Consider the following 19,745-nt stretch of genomic DNA (forward strand, 5'->3'; position numbering starts at 1 on the left):
TGCTGTTTAACAGACTGGTCGTTGAAGACTGAGATGAGCTGAAGTTCAACCAGTTATATCATTTTTGAGATTTAGGTTTTTATTGATTTGCGTTACAGAAAACCGAAAGATGACTATAAAGGGTCAACTAAAGCCTCGTGATTCTACTGAAGGAAGAATGGATTCAGAAAAGGAATACTGTAGTGTGTTGGAATGCAATGTGAACACATGGATTCATGTCCATTTTCAAATGTCATTTCCTTTTTTGATCGTTGATTCCTGTAGCGCCGCACTGTTCTCTCATTGGCAGAGTGTCTTGGTGTTCCTCCAGAAGCGATCCCGCATTTTTGTGGTTGATTGCAGTGTTACCTTCTACGGTATCTATACTAATGGCGTTTTGTCTTCCGACTGGTGGCGTCAACCCTGCACGTCGCTCGTCCCTCGATCGACTGATCAGTGCCGACTGATCTGACGTAAGACAATGTACTGATGGTAGATCCCCATCCAGTGTATTCGGATCATATTGATTGCTGTGCAAATTTCACAATAGGCTGAGTTGAGAAATCAGCTGATGTTCTGGATCTGTCAAATTCCTCCCCTCGTTTGGTTTTAAATGGGTTGCTGTGAATTGTATTGACAACCTGTAGGCAAGTACCGGAGATGACTGCATATAAAGCTTCAGTAATGTGAGATTCACATCTCATCCATGGAGAACAACAGCCTGGGTTCACTGTACAGCTCCTGCAAACCAGAACATCTTCGGCCTGTTATTTACCCTAGTTTTGATCACTGTTGTACAATGTCATGAATCCCTGAATGTCAATATACAAAGGAGTTTCTTATGAGGTACCTATAGTGGTCCATCCCTGTTTCAGGGTCCTTGACATACCGGCATAGCTCAACCATTTTTATAGCGATTATCGCCAACCCCTCAGTCATCCTTGACTTGTTTCATTGAATTATATGAAGACACGTGAGATACGTGAGATTCATTCATTTAAAGATCGGTTTTCATCAAGATTCAAGAAAATTATTCTTTCCATCTGAACTAAATTCCAAAAAAGTGCTGTGTACCTCCAGCTATGAATGTGCCCTTCAAGTCTAGGCAGAGACTTCCTTCTGGTTTGACGGAGAGTGAACTTTATGATGAAGCATGTAGTTAGGGGTGTGACCCATTTACTGATGGTGTTAAAAACAGTGCGAGGTCAAAGACCATGTCAAAGACCATACCTGATAACATGGGCGAGAGAGGGAGCATTCAGAAACAGCACTGGCCCTTGTTATAGCCCTAAACTAACATGGTCAAAAACAGAGGTAAGGAAACTTTCCAGTTTAGAAAACAACTAGGGGCTCGACAGTATCACCTCTCTACAGTTCGATGGAGTCTGTTCCTTTCGAGTGCCATATTGCAAAGGGGATCCACAATTGTGGTGCTGTCACTTTTATTAAGGGTGAGCCCATCGTAAATCCTGTATTTTACACCAGGTAGAGTCATGACGCGAAGCAGACTGAAGTAGGATGGTCAGTTTTTTTTGTGTTTTCCTGGTAATGGTTTAGGTTTGAATTTGGCAGGGTAAGTTGTTCCTGGATCTGTGTCTGGGGGCAACTGTTAGATCTTGCTGTTCTCCAGGTGCGTGTCGATGTGTTTGATGAGGGCGTCGTCAGGGTAACCGGTGGGGAAGGTCAGCTGACACAGCGGGCAGCTCCGGGCGTCGTTCTCCTCCGTCTCCATCCACAACTGCAGGCAGCCAATCACAAAACGACACCCGTTAGGATGTGTAAACACAACTCAAAAGGTAAACACTGTAAATGTACTCATTGTAATGACTGAATAACCGGTTTTCTATTTGCATGTCATGTAAGGATGCTCTGATTATTACTGCTATTGAGGGACACTACTGAGCTCTGAAGTCTAGCAGCAACAACTCACATTGATGGAGGGCCAGGACTGGGCGTGGTCTGCATCCACGTACCCTGGCAGGTGGCAGGTGAGAGTAGCTGGGCCATTTGGGGCCAAGAAGGAGGGGCAGGGGGGGGGTTCCCGTGAGCTTACCCCCATTACCCCCAGTGTCCTGGGAGGACTGGCCACCGGGGAAGGGCATCTCCACTCTTCCTCATCATCAGACGACTGGGGTGGGGTGACCAGTGGAGTGGGGGCCGGGGAATCATCCAGATGACAGAAGTGGCACCCCTTGGTGGATAAATGTTTATTTTAATGTTTTAAAATGTTACTCCCTAATAAAACTCATCCAAACGAGTGGTGAGTTAAACATTTTTATAAAATAAGGTTATACAAGTTATATTTAAACAAATATATACACATGTGGTGTGTACCTCTGCAGCTAGAGGGAAGCCCTGCTCCAGGTCATGGTGATGGGGACTACTGCTCAGGCTGCTTCCCCCTCCTTTTCCACCACCACCACCTCCTACAGCTCCACGGGCCGAGGCCGGCCGACGGGAGTAGGCCCCAGACTCCCCCATGTTCCTGGGCTTGGGCAGGGTGGAGACTGGGTCACGGAGCAGCCTGGGTGGGGGCCTCTGGTGGACAGACGAGTCGGCCACCTCCGAGTAGCTGCGGCGCCCCTGGAAGCGGGCACGCAACCGCTGGCTGGTTGGACGGCAGGAGTATGAGGCTGGGCCGGTGGGTGAGTAAGAGAGGCCAGTGGGGGAGTAGGAAGCGGGGCAAGAAGGTGAGAGGGGAGGAGAGGGAGAGGGGTGAGGGTGGAGGCGGTCTGGGGAGGGGCGTTGGGAGGCTGGGGAGCGACGCTGGGGGGCTGGGGAGTGTCTTAGGACTGGAGGAGAGAGAATGGGATGGTTATTATAGTCCATTGGTGGCTCTTTAGCCCAGCTGGTAGAGTATGGTGCTTGCAATGCCAGGATAGCGGGTTCAATTCCCGGGACCACCAGTACGTTAAATGTATGCAGACATGACTAAGTCGCTTTGGATGAAAGCATCTGCTAAATCGCATTTATTATTACATTAGTGTCCCTATTGGCACCCTCATTGGGCATACTGCAATTCCACTCCATTCGACGTCAAATATGGAGCACAATCTTTAATATTCACGTTTTCTACTGACCCATTTGCTCGTGGGATTCCTTCCTGAGGATCTCAGTCTGTTTGACAGCCAGACCTCTCACACGACCCAGCTCCTCGGTCAGCTCAGTGTAGGCCAACGCCAGGTTCACCCTGCACAGGAGGGACAATGTTAGGAGTGCGTCCAAAATGGCACCCTATTCCATATATAGGGCACCACACCCTATGGGTCCTGGTCAAAAGTAGTGCACTAAATAGTGAATAGTGTTCCATTTGAGACGTAGACATTATTCTACTGACATAGCTACATGCCAGGAGTATTAGATGGGCAACTGTCACTCACTGTTCATCTCCTGCCTTCTTTATCCACTCCACGTCACAGTGCTCACACAGTGTGGTCACCTCCTGCTGGACAGAGACAGACGTGTGTGTGTGTGTCAGTGGGGGCTGCTGAGGGGAGGACGACTCATAATAATGGCTGAAACGTAGCAAATGTAATGTTACCATTCCACTGATTCCGCTCCAGCCATTACCATGAGCCAGTCCTCCCCAATTAAGGTCCCACCAACCTCCTGTGTGTGTGTGTCACTATCTTACCTGTGTCTGTACATCCTGCTGCAGCTGTCTGATCTCTGTCTGCAGCCTCTGTAGCTCCTCCTTCATCTCCGTCTCTCTCTGACACGCCCCCTGGGCCTGCTGCCGCGCCCCTTCTAGCTCCGCCTCCAACCGCTGCAGCTTCAGGTCGGACACGGCGTCCAGACTACGAGAGCTCTGCAGGGTGGGACCCCGCCCGTTCCGCTCTGTAGTACACATCCAGGTACAGTGAGAAACATACACAGAAACACACACACACGTCCGCACTCACTCAAACATACAAACACACTCACCATGAGGCACGTCCAGACTGGTGTGTAGCTGTAGGTAATGAATGTTCTTGCTGTGCAGCTGAGCACTGAGTTTCTGCAGGGACCCCTCCCTCTGCCTCAGAGCTGACTCCAGACCACAGATACGCTCCATGTGCTGCTCTGCTAGTGTTGTCTGATGGAGAGCACACACACACACACATAGATGTAGGGTACACACACACACACAAATGTAGGGTACATGCACGTGTGCAGGTAGCAGTACAATCGGTCTCACACACGCTGATGTACATTGCTGATGGAAAACTGATGGTCAATATAGTATTTGCTTAAATTAGTATGTAAAGGATTCTATTCCATTATAATGCTTTAGCCTATAATACTGTCCCCTCCCGCCATCGCTCTACCAGTACTACTCATGGTGTCCAGGAGGGGGCACTGTTTCCTACTGCATCTCACCATCTTGTCCAGGTCTCTCTGAACATTACTCTTCTCCCTGTGGATCTTCTCATAGGCCTGAATCACATCCTCGAGTCTCTCCTCTCGCTCTTTACTCTTCTGGAGCTGAGGGAAAGGTGGAGATATACAAAGGGAAATGTTAGCGCTAAATAGCCTATTTGTATACAATAACCAGAGCATTATTAGTTTAATTATTAGTGTGAAGCCATTATGGGAGATGACTATACCCCCCTTGCGGCCGGTGCAGTGGCTATGGAAGGAGGAAAGGTTATCGGAGGGAGGAAGTCGGGCCTACGAGGAGGAGTCTTGGTTAGACGGGGGAGCGGTATAGTTTTTTGACCGCACTTACAGTGGGGCAAAAAAGTATTTAGTCAGCCACCAATTGTGCAAGTTTTCCCACTTAAAAAGATGAGAGGCCTGTAATATTCATCATAGGTACACTTCATCTATGACAGACAAAATGAGAAAAGAAAATCCAGAAAATCCCATTGTAGGATTTTTTATGAATTTATTTGGAAAATAAGTATTTGCTCACCTACAAACAAGCAAGATTTCTGGCTCTCACAGACCTGTAACTTCTTCTTTAAGAGGCTCCTCTGTCCTCCACTCGTTACTTGTAATAATGGCACCTGTTTGAACGTGTTATCAGTATAAAAGACACCTGTCCACAACCTCAAACAGTCACACTCCAAACTCCACTATGGCCAAGAACAAAGAGCTGTCAAAGGACACCAGAAACAAAATTGTAGACCTGCACCAGGCTGGGAAGACTGAATCTGCAATAGGTAAGCAGCTTGATATGATATCTTGAATTTACTGCGCAAAATAGCCTTCATTTATTGCCACTTATAAGGTATTAGAATTAGAGGAATTATAAGGAACATTTTTGTTTCCCCATCTTTTATATTAGAAAGTCTTAAGTTTTATATTCTTGAACAAAGAAGCCCCATTTTGTTTGTAAACTTGCAATCCAAAGTGCCACACGGCCATCATCTCTACAGACGTGCAGTAAAGCCTGAGGCGAGTGTGTGTCTGCAACAGCCCCTCTCTCACCAGGGCGGTGGTCATATTTATGGGATGGAATAGAGAAAATATGCCATTACAGGAAAAGTATAGGAGAAAGGAAAATGTGTTCGATGTGCAGTTCCTACCACCCCTCTCCCTCTTTTCTCCTCTCCTTCCTCTCTCTCCCCTCACAACCCTCCCTCCCTCCCTCCCTCCCTCCCTCCCTCCCTCCCTCCCTCCCTCCCTCCCTCCCTCCCTCCCTCCCTCCCTCCCTCCCTCCCTCCCTCCCTCCCTCCCTCCCTCCCTCCCTCCCTCCCTCCCTCCATCTTGCATCCCTCTCCCCTCTCTTCTTCTCTCCCCTCTCTTCCTCTCCCCTCTCTTCTTCTCTCCCCTCTCTTCCTCTCCCCTCTCTTCTTCTCTCCCCTCTCTTCGTCTCCCCTCTATTCTCTTCCTCCATGTCTTACCTCCTGTGTGAGGGAGTTGACTCTCTGTTGCAGATTGGTGGTCTCTGACTGCAGTAGGCAGGTCTCCTTGGGTTCACAGGAGCAGCACTGTAGGGTCCTCTCCTCCTCAAACTCACTGATCATAGGGAACTGAGAGAGGAGGAGGAGGGGAGAGGTACAAGAGAAGGACAGAGGAGGGAAATGATATGAGTAGGTGAGAAAGTAGATCAAAGGAAGACGGTGAGAATAGGACACGGAGTGTCACAGCACAAAAGATAGGAGATGGAAAAAGCAAAAGGAAAGAAGAAAAAAAGAGTAGACGAGTGCAAGTCGAGGTCAGATTATTATTAGAGGTTAGGAAATAACCTTCCTCTACCACAAGCTTTTCCACTGTGAGTTTCAACTGAGTAATGGCCTCATTCAGGTATGCCTGAATGTTTCAATACTTTCAAAATCAATCCTCCGAACTCAATTACATAGGTGAAAGCACAGGTTCCATAGAATAGCTTTTACCAATTCAGTCATGTAAAATCAGTGATAGCTTTAAAGGGATAGTTTGGGATTTTGGCAATGAAGCTGTATCTACTTCCCCACAGTCAGATGAACTTGTGGATACCATTTTTATGTATCTGCATGCAGTTTTGAGAAAGTTGCTATCTAGCATTTGCACAATTGCTAACTAGCGTTTGCTAACTAGCAATGACTGCAAGTATATGGGAATAACTAGCACTTCCAGTCTTTGTGCTAGGCTAGTTAGCATTTTCTTGTTAAACTACCTCTAACTTCTTTCATACTGGACTCAGATACATAAAAATAGTATCCAGAGTTAATCTAACTCTGGGGAAGAAGATAAAGGGTTAAAATCCCTAACTATCCCTTTAAGGGGGATGCCTTTTAAAAATATTCAAAAAGGGACATTGGATGGCTGTAGACCTACAACATCAGTGTTGCATACTGTCTGACCAATCAATGCCTGTGTAACCAAATGACACACTATTCCCTATATTGTGCACTACTTTTGACCAGGCCCCATAAGGCCATAGGACTTCCCTTTAAAGTAGTGCAGTATAAAGGGAATAGGGTGCCATTTGGGATGTAGCCTCTGTCATGACTAGATCAGTCAACCTACCTTGACCTCATAGTTCTTCAGCTTCCTCTTGATGCTGCTGTTCTCTCGCTCCAGGCTGGCCAATCGCGTCTTGATGTCATGGTAGGCGGCGGCCAGGGCGAAGTGGGAGGGGTACATGTCGTCTTGGATGGGTGAGGACGACCAGTTGACCCCCGACCCCAAGCCGCAGCCGTCATCCCTCAGCCCCTCGCCCCCGCCCAGGAGGCCCAGCTCGCCCCCAAAGAGGGACTCCATCCCTCAGGCAGGTCAATGGCTAACTGAGGGGACACACAGGAAGGAGGGTAAGTCATTAGAGTCAGTCATTCTGTAATACTAATGTTATGAACTGCAATACCCAGTCTTTGTCTGTGTCCCAAACGGGTGTCACTTGGAAACTATTTTTGATTTTTATTCAGAAAATGCTCTCTTCTTTCCCATTCATGTGGGATTGAGACATATAGCTGGATCTACACAAACACAACAGATTGCGTTGACACAGTTCAAATAATCTTATAGAACTGGTATTTTGGAGTGAAGAACAATCACTTCAACAACAACACCAAACAACACTGTAACTCATGTTGGTTGACTTGTAAACAGACCACAGCGCCCTCTAGCATAGAAGGCTAGGATAACAGGAAGGATATCACCTCATCACAGCATAGAGGCAACAGGGCAGCTGCCCATAGGCCTCTTCCAGTTCAGTGAACACACACTACTGAGGGAACAGAAGGCTGTGGTCGTTCCGGCGCTACCCTCTCTCCGCCAGCACTCTCCTCGCAGAAGGGGGAGCTAACGAGGCTCAAATGGCAGAGCAATGGGCCCTGGCACAGCTCTGGTGTGAGTGAGAGCCATGGTCGACGGGGCATATAGAGTGGGCGTGTGCTAAACCTGTCCAGCAGAGTCTGTCCACAGTCTAGGCTAGGCTACACATTGCCAACTCCATCTGCCACCGGCTAAATCCGATTGGCTGTTGCCATGATTGCTATGCCATCCCACATCCCGAACCATAAAAAAACCACCTTGTTTATTCTATTGCTCCCTCTCCCCACTCGGTCGGGAAATCTGGAATAGTCAACTAAAGAAATATATAGAAGCGCCACGGCGTGCTGTAGCCTAGATGTAGGCCAAACCGACTGTCACATACAGACAGCCATTGCCTGTGTACGTGGATGGTTTCCCAGTCCAAAACGCATTGAGGTGGCCAACGCTGTAACGATAATATATTCAATATTAAAGTATCCATACAACTCTACATAGAAAATGTAACTATATTCCCCTGAACTATTTTCCCCTCCCCCTCTCCAAAAACAAATACATACATACACTAACACATCCACATCATGCTGAAGTCCCCTGGCCTGTAAAGGCTGAATCGTAGTCTGTTGTCACGCCCAGCTTGGCTCATGTATTTACAATTACAGGAGACCCGAGAGAGTGGTGTTCTTTTGATGCTGTTGGGTCTGCCAGCTGCAACTCTCATTTCAGGTTCAACAACATTCAACATCTCCACAGCAAAGGCGTGAATAGATATGGAAACAGCCCCAATGAAAGAGAGACCTTTCCAGCTCTCAGGGACCACGGTGAACCATCCCTTTCTGAGTACCCACATGGTCAACATCCCTCCTCTAACATCAGTATACCCCAAAAAAGAAAGTGACCACTAGAAACCAATCTGGGACCTTGTTTTACAAAGCCTTTCCCAGCCCAGGTGTCCCTTCTGGGGTGAATAATGATCAAGTCTGAATTGGATTGCATTGAAACCATGGTAACAGACATCAACCAGTTGTTTCCCCACATAACCACCCGTGTCCCTGGAGCTCGGAACTGCAGCTGCCACATTGCTCCAGGTGGGTGGTGCCGTGGCATCCTGTAAACGCCCACGAGGTTCGCCCGTTGGAGACGAGCCGCTTTTTGAGTTAAAAGGAGCAATCTGCAGTTGCAACATGCACTGTTGAACATTGAAATCAATGATATACACTCAGTGTAGGGTCGCAAAATTCCCGGGAACGTTCAATAAATTCCCTGGTTTCCCTGAAATCCCGGTTGGAGGATTCCCAGAACAAGAAGGGAATCCAGAAATCTTCAACCAGGATTGCTGGGAAACCAGGTAACTTATTGAAAGTTCCTGGGAATTTTTCAACCTTAAATCAGTGTACAAAACATTAGGAACACTGGTTCTGTCCATGACATATACTGACCAGGTGAATCCAGGTGTGATCCCTTATTGATGTCACCTGTTAAAAATCGCCTTTGATCGGCGTAGATGAAGGGGGGGAGACAGGTTAAAGAAGGATTTTTAAAACATTTGACAATTGAGACATGGATTGTGTATTCAGAGCGTGAATGGGCAAGACAAAATATTGAAGTGCCTTTGACCTGGTTATGGTAGTAGGTGTCAGGCGCACCGGTTTGAGTGTATAAAGAACTGCAACGCTGCTTGGTTTTTCACACTCAACCGTTTCCCGTGTGTATCAAGAATTGTCCATCAGCCAAAGGACATCTTGACACAACTGTGGGAAGCATTGAAGTCAACATGGGCCAGCATCCCTGTGGAACCCTTTAGACACCTTGTTGAGGCCATGCGCCGATGAATTGAAGCTGTTCTGAGGGCAAAAGGGTGTGCAACTCAATATTAGGAAGGTGTTCCTAATGTTTTGTACACTCCGTGTCGACCCATTGATTGTTGAAGAATAGAACTTAGAAATGCCTCATGAGCTTAGTTCAACCGTCGTACCCCCATCAGAACCCCAAATATAAGCTTGTTTTACTCCAATGTTTTTAAACAATGTAAACGTAAACTAACACTGTATATCCCCAAAATATGGTTAAAACTATACATTTGATATCACGCATGGTCAGTTTTCACCAGCCCCATCTTTCAGCTTTTCACCAAAACAGAGGCAGGGTGCCCGGTTTGTTATTGTTTCAATGGCGGATGAGCCCCGACAACCCAACGTGTATGTAACCCAGCGGCAGACGTTCCCTGCCAACCCTCCGCTGTTTGAGTCTCTATCACGTATTCATCGCCGGAGGGAGGAGACAGCTGGGTGGGTGCAAGACTGACGACAACTGGATGAATGAGTTGGTTAAGGCTACTGTACACCAGAGCATGACAATAAAGTATGTTAAGAATGGGTTTTTTTTGTTGTCGGTTGTTCAGGTTTCTGGAACTGAGGCAGGAGCAAAGAGTTGTTTATAATACAGAATATCAAAACAATTGACAGTGTGCAAGTTGGGAAGTTTTAAGTCAGGGGATGCCCGACATTTTCTGTGGACCCACCCATGGTATGTGCTTACATATGGTTTGTGCCTCTGTGCATGTGAATCCCTTTAAATAGGCACCTCTGCCAATTTTCCTCTTTTCTAAGTCTCCTTTTGGTTGCATGTGGTTTGCGTTTCCACCTCGACTGAAGCCTAGCCTGGAGACAGTTATACTTCTGCTGAGAAGGGTCAAGCATCTTTCCTTTACTAACACCTACACACACCCACCCACACATGCATCAACTCACTGACACACACACACACACACACACACACAGTACATGCACGCACACACATTAATTTACTAACACCTACACACACACCCACACATGCTTCAACTCACTGACACACACACACACACACACACACACACACACACACACACACACACACACACACACACACACACACACACACACACACACACACACACACACACACACACACACACACACACACACACACACACACACACACACACACATCCTCTCTCTGTTGAGAAAGCAGAGGACAGAGTAGCGACAATCAAACAGGAGCTGCTAGCGAGCCCATTCACCCCAGGGCCAATCAGAACAAGCCCATATGTCAATGTCACATGGCTAATTCATATTTTAATGTTCCGGATATCAGCCAGAATGGATGCCCCGAGCAAACACTAGCCTAACCAAATGTACTGTAGAGATTCAATATGCTTCTACACTTTGGTTCAGTGTTTGTTCAGCACTATGCTTCTGTAAGCTAGCTACTGCAATGGTTTAGCATCATAGTACACTTCAGTGCTCTATTTGTTGGTTATACTTAAGCAAATAGCCTCGCACGAGCGAGCCAGAACGGCTCATAGGAGCAGGAGCCTATCTCCTGTTTCTGTAGTGTGAGGCAGCTTGATGTACAAGTACAACCCCTGGACATGACACTAGACTACCGCAGGGCCTTTACCTCCAATCTATCTCATGAATCCTGAGTGCCAAGCAGAGATCGGGTCCCATTTTTACCTTCTTTCAATCTCAGGGTGGACACTGACCACAAGGCCAGTGAGTTGGTCTTCAGGTAGGACTACACGTCATCTCCAGATGAACGTTGAACTCTGCTCTAGTAAATTGGTTATATCCTTGCTGCTTATAATCGTGTACTTAGGTCAAATACTTTCTAGATGGATGGCTGCATCTATCATATTGGCCACTTCAGTGTCTGCAGAATGATGCCAAAGGTTGACACTTAAAAGGTACAGGACTGACACTGGACACTTTAAAGCTTGAATCCTTAATAGAAACGATGACGAAGCAGGCACCCCCGCCTCTGATTTGGTCCAAAAGAAAGCTGAGTGATGAGCCTGTAGAAATGTAACCACTCTCAAATGCTTTCACAGAGCTATGGATGTAAGTTTTGAGGATATAGAATGTTTGTTTAGATTTACATATAAAAAAAACAACAACATTGGAGTAAAACAAGCTTATATTTTGGGTTCTGGTGGGATATGACAGTTGAATTAAGCTCATGAGAGGCATGTATAAATTATACTGTTCAATAATCAATGTGTATATCATTAATTTACAAGTTTTAAAAAAAAAATGCATTTTTCAACTAGCTTTAAAGGTAATTTCCAATTGAGCCGACATCTGCAGCATTTACCATGAATGCAGTCTCGGGCAAACGCATAAACATTGCCTTTAAATGTATATTGCGCTGCATCGCGTCTCCAGCGCTACGGATTGAATCGAGCCCTTAGAATGTACATGGTCCTTGCAAAGACAAACAAATGGCAGGAAAACAATGTCTTTTGACAGGAATGCATTTCTTTATTTCCATATAATTTGAGGGAGGGATGAGAGGACAAACCCAGGGAAAGAGATGAAGCAAAACAAGGAAAGGGGGAGAGAGAGAGGAAGAGGATGGAATGATAGAGGGTGTCCTTGAGGACTGGCACCGTCCTACATGTGAGGGGAGAACTGAGGCCAGTACTGGGGGAGGGGTCACACACACACACACGGCCAACAGCTTAAATAGATGTTGCATATGCGCTTGTGATGGGGAGATGGGTAACCTAGTTCTGACAGACCAGAAAAACAGGGACACAGACTGGGATACAGACAGGGACAGACACACCGAGGCAGGTGTGTGTGCGTGCAACGAGCCAGCGACCTAATCCACAGTAGCCCTGTGCAGAAAATCCTCTATACGACAGACACACACGCATTTGACGCACTGAAAGCCAACCGTTCTCCATCAACCTTCACATTCCAACAAGCCCCAATTGAATGCCGTGCTCCAAACAAAATAAACTCAACACAATCATACAGCCAAAAGGCACAACACAGCAATTGGTGATGGGCGAGGTGTCTCACCTCCACATAACATAGGTTGTATTCCAAATGGCAATCTTTTCACTATATAGTGCCCATTTTTTGACCAGAGCCCTAGTCAAAAGTAGTGCACTATAAAGGGAATAGGGTGCCACTTGGAACGCACACCCTTAACCTCTCTTACAGTCGACCTGGTGGAACATGTTACATAATAGACTACATTATAATCATTATCACTGTCAATGGCCCAACCAGCATGCTTCATCATGCATCAAGTGCTGTATAGGCCTATCTGTACTGTCTTCTCCAGTAATGGATTTGACTTACACACTGAAAAGCAACTGGTGACAATGCATCCAGAAAGATGTGGGTTTGAAAGATCATTGAGGAATGTTCAATATTGCTAGGTGCACATGTCTACATCATCATTGTGGCATGTGGAAGGTCATGATGGTCTGAGAACAGAAGGTGGCCAAATAGCCTACTTGTGATGTCAGGAGGGACATTAAGTGATGTTAGACCTTAAGAAAGACACCAGACACTTAACTTTGAACGTTTCCATAAAACAGCTGTATCAAAGGAAATAATTGAAATCCATCGAATAGATGGGGCTACAAAAATCAAACCATGACTTTCAGGCAAACCTGATTTCTTACTAAAATATACTTCAGCCGATAGGCATTACCTTTACTAGTAACATAAGTTAACTGAATAATACTCTCATACCAACACGTCACTCTCCAAAGTACCCCCAGATACAGTAGTTACCGGTTATGCACCGAATCCGAATGTCAAGCATCTAGAGATGCTATTCACTGCGGGTTCCGTTAGCTGATCCTTTCGCTAACAGCCTCTGACTGGTTCGTTGGGTGGTTAATGGCCAGTCAATTACTCACAGTGACCGGTGAGCCGCGCTTTAACACCACGCACAGAAGGATCGATTCCCCTGATTTAACGGATTCTGCCTGTTTGTTTCCACACATGCACGTCCAGCTGTCTTTGTTAATAGCACACATTTGTCCGATGGTCATGGTCTGTCATAGTAGGGACATTTCAACGTATAAACAGGACAACTTAGATCATTTAAAGACCTGTTTACATAACTGAACAAAAATGTCAAGCACCATGTTTGATCAAGAACATTTTAATTTGAATAAACTTCCGTTGACCTACCCGTGTAAAATGCATTTGGTGCCTGTAATCATATAGGAGTGGTTCATAGACATCGTTACCAAGGCAACTTCGTTTCTAGAATGTAGGCTACGTTTGTATTTCTACATACATGTATAAGTGAGACAACCATTTTGGTCTGAAGCATTGTCAACATGAGCATTCAGCACCACTAGCAAGTGAACAGCGCAAGTTTGTTTACGCTGCTAAACCAGTCGGGAACTGGTCAGTGTACGGTAGTGGTGATCTATCAAAGCCAGAAGCACCAACATTGGGACAATAATATAGTTATGTAATGACAGTTACCAAAAACACAACAATCATTCACGTGCATGAATATCTCCGTAACCAACAACCACGTCGTATGCTATTCGTGGTTGTGTAGACTACATTTGTACTGTGATAACTCACAATAGAGCATCTATATCGTTTCTCTCCTTACGGCAAGACACCATTGCTCGTTGCCATTCTCACTTTGTAGCGCAATCAGTAGCTAGCCTAGTCTACAACATGGCTGTATACAGCGACGCTGTTCTCTCCATCTCTCCCAACTAAAACAATGAGCTCGCGCTTTTTCCTTTCCTCCTCCTGTCGAGCTCTTTTTCTAAAAATTAAAAAACATTGCCGTGAGCGTTACTTAACACCTGTTTAATTAAAAAAAGACTCTACAAAAGCACAACAATAAACACTGTCAAACAAATACCACGATACACTTACGTTTCCTCGTGAGATGCTGTGAAAAACCCATAGCGAAGAAGGGGGTCAAAACGCCACTGTTCATTTGCGGTTTGCAGCGACAGTGGTTGGATTGTGGATGCGTGTGAGCCCCCCCCCCCCAAACCCTCTTTACACTCCCATTCTGTGATGAACCGAGCAGTTTTTACCAATAGAAGACGGTGAAATGGGTTGGAGCGGCGTTCAGATATGGCAAAGGAGTAGCACATCAGAAGATCACCGACATTTGAGAGTTTATGGTCAAGAATATAACAAATTGATAGCAACAAAAAAAACAAGCATGACATCCCCATATCATATAGGTAGTGTTCAATTGTCACATTCTTCGGCTCATGGATCTTTTTGTGTCCCTGGTTGCATAACTGCCTGAATCAGAATAAAAAATCCATTCTGACACAAAGTGCTGACGTTGAAGCTTGATTAGATTGTTGTATAAATAGATTGATGATTCATTTTATCTCAATTATGGACATTATTTATTCATGCTGTCCCCACTGAGTGATGGAGCTTGATTATTTTTATGAGAATAAATTCTCTCTGATCCAGATATGCAAAGTTACGAGGTATTGAAATGAAAGGGGTTCTAGATGTTCTTTGGTCAACTGTGGAGGAAATAGATATGGACTCTTGTAGAAAAGGTATTACATGCTACAGTGTCCCTATTGTATCTGCTCACAGGACATACACCAATTGGAACTTCTAAAATAATGCAATCATTGCAGATGGTGGCTTTAGTTGACTGCACAGTGTCGCCATTATCTGTCGACAGGGATCCCTTCCACCTCTCGGACTCCATTCACGCCATAGATCACCTTGACTTAATTTCTCTCTCTCTCTCTCTCTCTCTCTCTCTCTCTCTCTCTCTCTCTCTCTCTCTCTCTCTCTCTCTCTCTCTCTCTCTCTCTCTCTCTCTCTCTCTCTCTCTCTTTCTTTCTTTCTCTCTCTCACTCTCTCTCTCTCTTTCTTTCTCTGTGGTAAATGTCCTGCATGCAAAATATAATATAGCCAGCAGATGGCGACCAAGTTGAGACCTTGATATCGTAATCAAGAAGGTCTCATCCACCAATACGAAACTATAGCCTACCTCACAGTCATACAATCTATTTACAGTACATGGGTATTTAGACTATCAGTGTCTAAATGACGTGTCAACTTCCTCGATCCAGGACGTACCGCTGTGCTAATCAAACACACTTCTCAAAGCCCTTCTCCCAATCATTTCATGTCTGCTCAACTTCATTTAAACTGTTGAGTTGAATGGAAATAAATGGAATATTACTAGTCTGAGCTTTTGAGTCTCTAGTTATTAGCTAGGCCTAGTGGAGTCACAGTGGAGGCAGGATATACGCGACAAGACCGCACAGCCACACGGTCATTAGTGAGGTCGGGCACTGATGTTGGGCGATTAGGCCTGGCTCGCAGTCCGCGTTCCAATTCATCCCAAAGGTGTTCGATGGGTTGAGGACTCTGTGCAGGCCAGTCAAGTTCTTCCACACCGATCTCTACATAGCATTTCTTTATGGACCTCGCTTTGTGCACGGGGACATTTAAAAAAATAACCTAATCATTGAACCTTTATTTAACTAAGCAAGTCTGTTAAAAACAAATTCTTATTTACAAGCCTACCCTGGCCAAACCCGGATGACGCTGGGACAATTGTGCCCCGCCCTATGGGACTCCCAATCATGGCCGGTTGTGATTCAGCCTGGAATCGAACCAGGGTCTGTAGTGACACCTCTAGCACTGAGATGCTATGCCTGAGACCGCTGCGCCACTCGGGAGCCCATTCATGTTGCATTGTCATGTTGAAACAGGAAAGGGCCTTCCCAGACTGTTGCTACAAAGTTGAAAGCACATAATCGTCTAGAATGTCATTGTATGCTGTAGCGTTAAGATTTCCCTTCACTGGAACTAAGGGGCCTAGCCCAAACCATTAAAATCAGCCCTAGACCTTTATTCCTCCTACACCAATCTTTACAGTTGCCACTATGCAGTCGGACAGGTAGTGTTCTCCTAGCATCCGCCAATCCCAGATTTGTTCGTCGGACTGCCAGATTGTAAAGCGTGATTCATCACCCCGGAGACCACGTTTTCACTGCTCCAGATTCCAATGTTGGCGAGCTTTACACCACTCCAGCTGACGCTTTGCATGACGCATGGTGATCTGAGGCGTGTGGGCGGCCATGGAAATCCATTTCATGAAGCTCAGGACAAACAGTTCTTGTGCTGACGTTGCTTCCAGAGGCAGTTTAGAAATTGGTAGTGAATGTTGCAACTGAGGACAGACGGTTTTTATGTGCTTCTGCACTTCAGCGCTCGGCGGTCCCGTTCTGTGAGCTTGTGTGGCCTACCACTTCTCGGCTGAGTTGTTGTTCCTTTCCACTTAACAATCACAGCACTTACATTTGACCGGGGCAGTTAAGTTCAGTTAACCAGGGCAGCTCTAGCAAGGCAGAAATTAGATGAACTGACTTCTTGGAAAGGTGGCATCCTATGACTATGCCAGTTGAAAGTCACTGAGCACTTCAGTAAGGTCATTCTACTGACAATGTTTGTTTATGGAGATTGCATGGCTGTGCGCTCGATGTTATAAACATGTCAGCAACGTGTGTGGCTGAAATAGCCAAATCCACTAATTTGAAGGGATGTCCACATACTGTATGTACAGTTGAAGTTGGAAGTTTACATACACCTTAGCCAAATACATTTAAACTCTGTTTTTCACAATTCCTGACATTTAATCCAAGTAAAAATTCCCTGGCTTAGGTCAGTTAGGATCACCACTTTATTTTAGGAATGTAAAATGTCAGAATAATAGTAGAGAATGATTTATTTCAGCTTGTATTTCTTTCATCACATTCCCAGTGGGTCAGAAGTTTACATACACTCAATTAGTATTTGGTACCATTGCCTTAAAATTGTTTAACTTGGGTCAAACGTTTCGGGTAGCCTTCCACAAGCTTCCCACAATAAATTGGGTGAATTTTGGCTCATTCCTCCTGACAGAGCTGGTGTAACTGAGTCAGGGTTTTAGGCCTCCTTGCTTGCACACGATTTTCAGTTCTGCCCACAAAAAATAATTGAGGTCAGGGCTTTGTGATGGCCACTCCAATACCTTAACTTTGTCCTTAAGCCATTTTGCCACAACTTTGGAAGTATGCTTTGGGTCATTGTCCATTTGGAAAGACCCATTTCCAACCAAGCTATAACTTCCTGACTAATATCTTGAGCAGCAAAGCACCAACACGACATGATGCTGCCACCCCCGTGCTTCGCGGTTGGGATGGTGTTCTTCGGCTTGCAAGCCTCCCCCTTTTCCCTCCACGCATAACGATGGTTATTATGGCCTAACAGTTCTATTTTTGTTTCATCAGAGCAGAGGACATTTCTCCAAAAAGTACGATCTTTGTCCCCATGTGCAGTTGCAAATAATAGTCTGGCTTTTTTATGGCGAATTTTGGAGCAGTGGCTTCTTCCTTGTTGAGTGTCCTTTTAAGTTATGTCTATATAGAACTCGTTTTACTGTGGATAAAGATACTTTTGTACCTGTTTCCTCCAGCATCTTCACAAGGTCCTTTGCTGCTGTTCTGGGATTGATTTGCACTTTTCGCACCAAAGTACGTTCAACTCTAAGAGACAGAGCGCGTCTCCTTCCTGAGCGGTTATGAGAAGTATATCAATAATGGTAAATGCATATTTAATGACTTTACCGTTTGAAAAAGCAAATGTTTACTAGGTACTGGGTAAACATACATTGATTGATACATTGATTGATGATTTGTATTGTCCTTCAAGAGGAAATTCTTTCAAGAAAACCATCCCGGACTCCTTACATGTATTTTTGCCCTGTCACTGCTTGGCTTTCACTGGATGCTGAATGATTGGCATCCCAATATCTATTACCACTTCCCCTTGACCACAGCTTGTCTTTTCCATGTGAACAAACTATATTGGGCTGGGTAGAAGGGGAGAGGCGGTTGTTTTAACTGGGTGAGAGGTCGAGGGAGAGGGGCTTCCTAAGAGAGATCAGTGTACTGGGCCAATCGTTTCCATGCATGATATTATTAATAAGTGTACGCCATTTGCAGTCTATTAATACATGGTTATTCATATTATATGAGTATATTAATACAGGTTATTAATACCTGTTTCTGTTCGTCACCTAATTTGACGATTAAACGTGTTGAAATGTGTGGTCTAGAGTGCTGAGTGATGCACTGTGACAAGGATCTTTCCTAGGATCCGACATTTGGACAAATTGGGCAAGACCTGTCTCATCTCCTCTGACATTATTTCCAGTTAACTCTGGTCCAGTACAACACTGTTTCTATAGCAAGAGGAGGGTGAAGGACCATGATGAAGGACCAGGAAGATGATTTTCATTTTTTCAAACGTCCATAGTATTAGCTATTACTACTCAAAATGGTTAACATAGAAATACAGAATACGTATATAAATGTTATTTCTTTAAAAAGTGGTGCTAGTTAAATACAAGTTAATACACCCGACCTTGTTAACCAATGGACTGTTCACTCAGATCAAATGTTTCTGTCATTTCCCCCGCAGGCCACGGGCAAAGCAATAGGTTGGTGCATTGCTTGCTGGCCTGCAAAAGCGAGTATCCATTGACTGGCAATGGGCCATTGTGCTACTGTATGTGCTTACAGCATTTCAGTATGAGGACATTTAGCAAATAGTGCTCTCCATACTGATATATACTGTATTACGTAATCAACATGTTCCTATCCCTCTCTCTTGTTTGGGCCCACAACAATTGAGCCTATTGAGCAACATTGTGTCTATTGCACTGTATAGGAACTTTAATTTGGCCTCCTTTAGGGTATATATGACAACACTGGTGAACTTTAGACGGTTAGGACACTACTGTGTAGGCAGGCTCTACGGTTTGCAGACTAGTAGGCTATACAGCTAACACTGTCAAAGCAGCAGGGTAGTATACTATTCCCTGCACATGGTGCACTGGTCCAACTTATTGTTACATTATCCTGTACTATGAGCACGGTCCCTCATGTCTGCTGGTCCGATTAACTGGATCACTGCCCTGTGTTTATATTACACTACCATAACAACTAATCACTCTAAATGACACTTCAACTCTTCCTCTCCTCGTCGCGCTGTCTCGTCACATCCCTTCACAAGCTAGCTAACGAGTAAACATAGCTATGTAGCTACATCAAAAGACAGGTGCTGGTCAACTGGATTAACTGTGCCCTCTTGTCTACATGCTGTATTAGGATGAATCCTCACCATCACATTGGACGATCATGCCCACACCCTGTCCGAAAAGAGGGTAGAATCCCCAGACTCACTGTCTTTCTCTCTCTCTCTCTCTCTCTCTCTCTCTCTCTCTCTCTCTCTCTC

General features: G+C 45.3%; 1 protein-coding gene across 2 annotated transcripts; it reads right to left on the reverse strand.

Moving 5' to 3' along the window:
• Nucleotides 1-72: 72 nt before the first annotated feature.
• On the reverse strand, nt 73-14,415 carry LOC124000256 (TANK-binding kinase 1-binding protein 1-like). 2 transcript variants are annotated; one of them, XM_046306506.1, is made up of 11 exons: nt 14,346-14,415; nt 6,916-7,172; nt 5,808-5,936; nt 4,339-4,443; nt 3,904-4,054; nt 3,614-3,816; nt 3,360-3,421; nt 3,060-3,169; nt 2,314-2,771; nt 1,910-2,170; nt 73-1,717 (listed from the first exon to the last, which is right to left on the reverse strand). In XM_046306506.1, the coding sequence occupies exons 2-11, from the start codon at nt 7,147-7,149 to the stop codon at nt 1,589-1,591; spliced, it is 1,842 nt and encodes a 613-aa protein (XP_046162462.1). In that variant the 5' UTR covers nt 7,150-7,172; nt 14,346-14,415; the 3' UTR covers nt 73-1,588. The 2 variants fall into 2 exon arrangements, with proteins under 2 accessions (XP_046162462.1, XP_046162461.1); XM_046306505.1 differs by having other exon boundaries at nt 3,360-3,424.
• Between the last annotated feature and the right edge of the window lie 5,330 nt (nt 14,416-19,745).

This window comes from Oncorhynchus gorbuscha, linkage group LG16, assembly GCF_021184085.1.
Source record: "Oncorhynchus gorbuscha isolate QuinsamMale2020 ecotype Even-year linkage group LG16, OgorEven_v1.0, whole genome shotgun sequence".
Lineage (NCBI taxonomy): Eukaryota > Metazoa > Chordata > Actinopteri > Salmoniformes > Salmonidae > Oncorhynchus > Oncorhynchus gorbuscha.

Coding starts and splice junctions, on each gene's coding strand:
- LOC124000256 (XM_046306505.1), bottom strand. CDS start 7,149: ATGGAGTCCCTCTTTGGGGGCGAGCTGGGCCTCCTGGGCGGGGGCGAG. Junction 5,937..6,915: donor TGAAGAACTATGAGGTCAAG/GTAGGTTGACTG, acceptor CTCCTCTCTCAG/TTCCCTATGATCAGTGAGTT. Junction 3,170..3,359: donor AAGAAGGCAGGAGATGAACA/GTGAGTGACAGT, acceptor CCTCCTGTGCAG/GGTGAACCTGGCGTTGGCCT.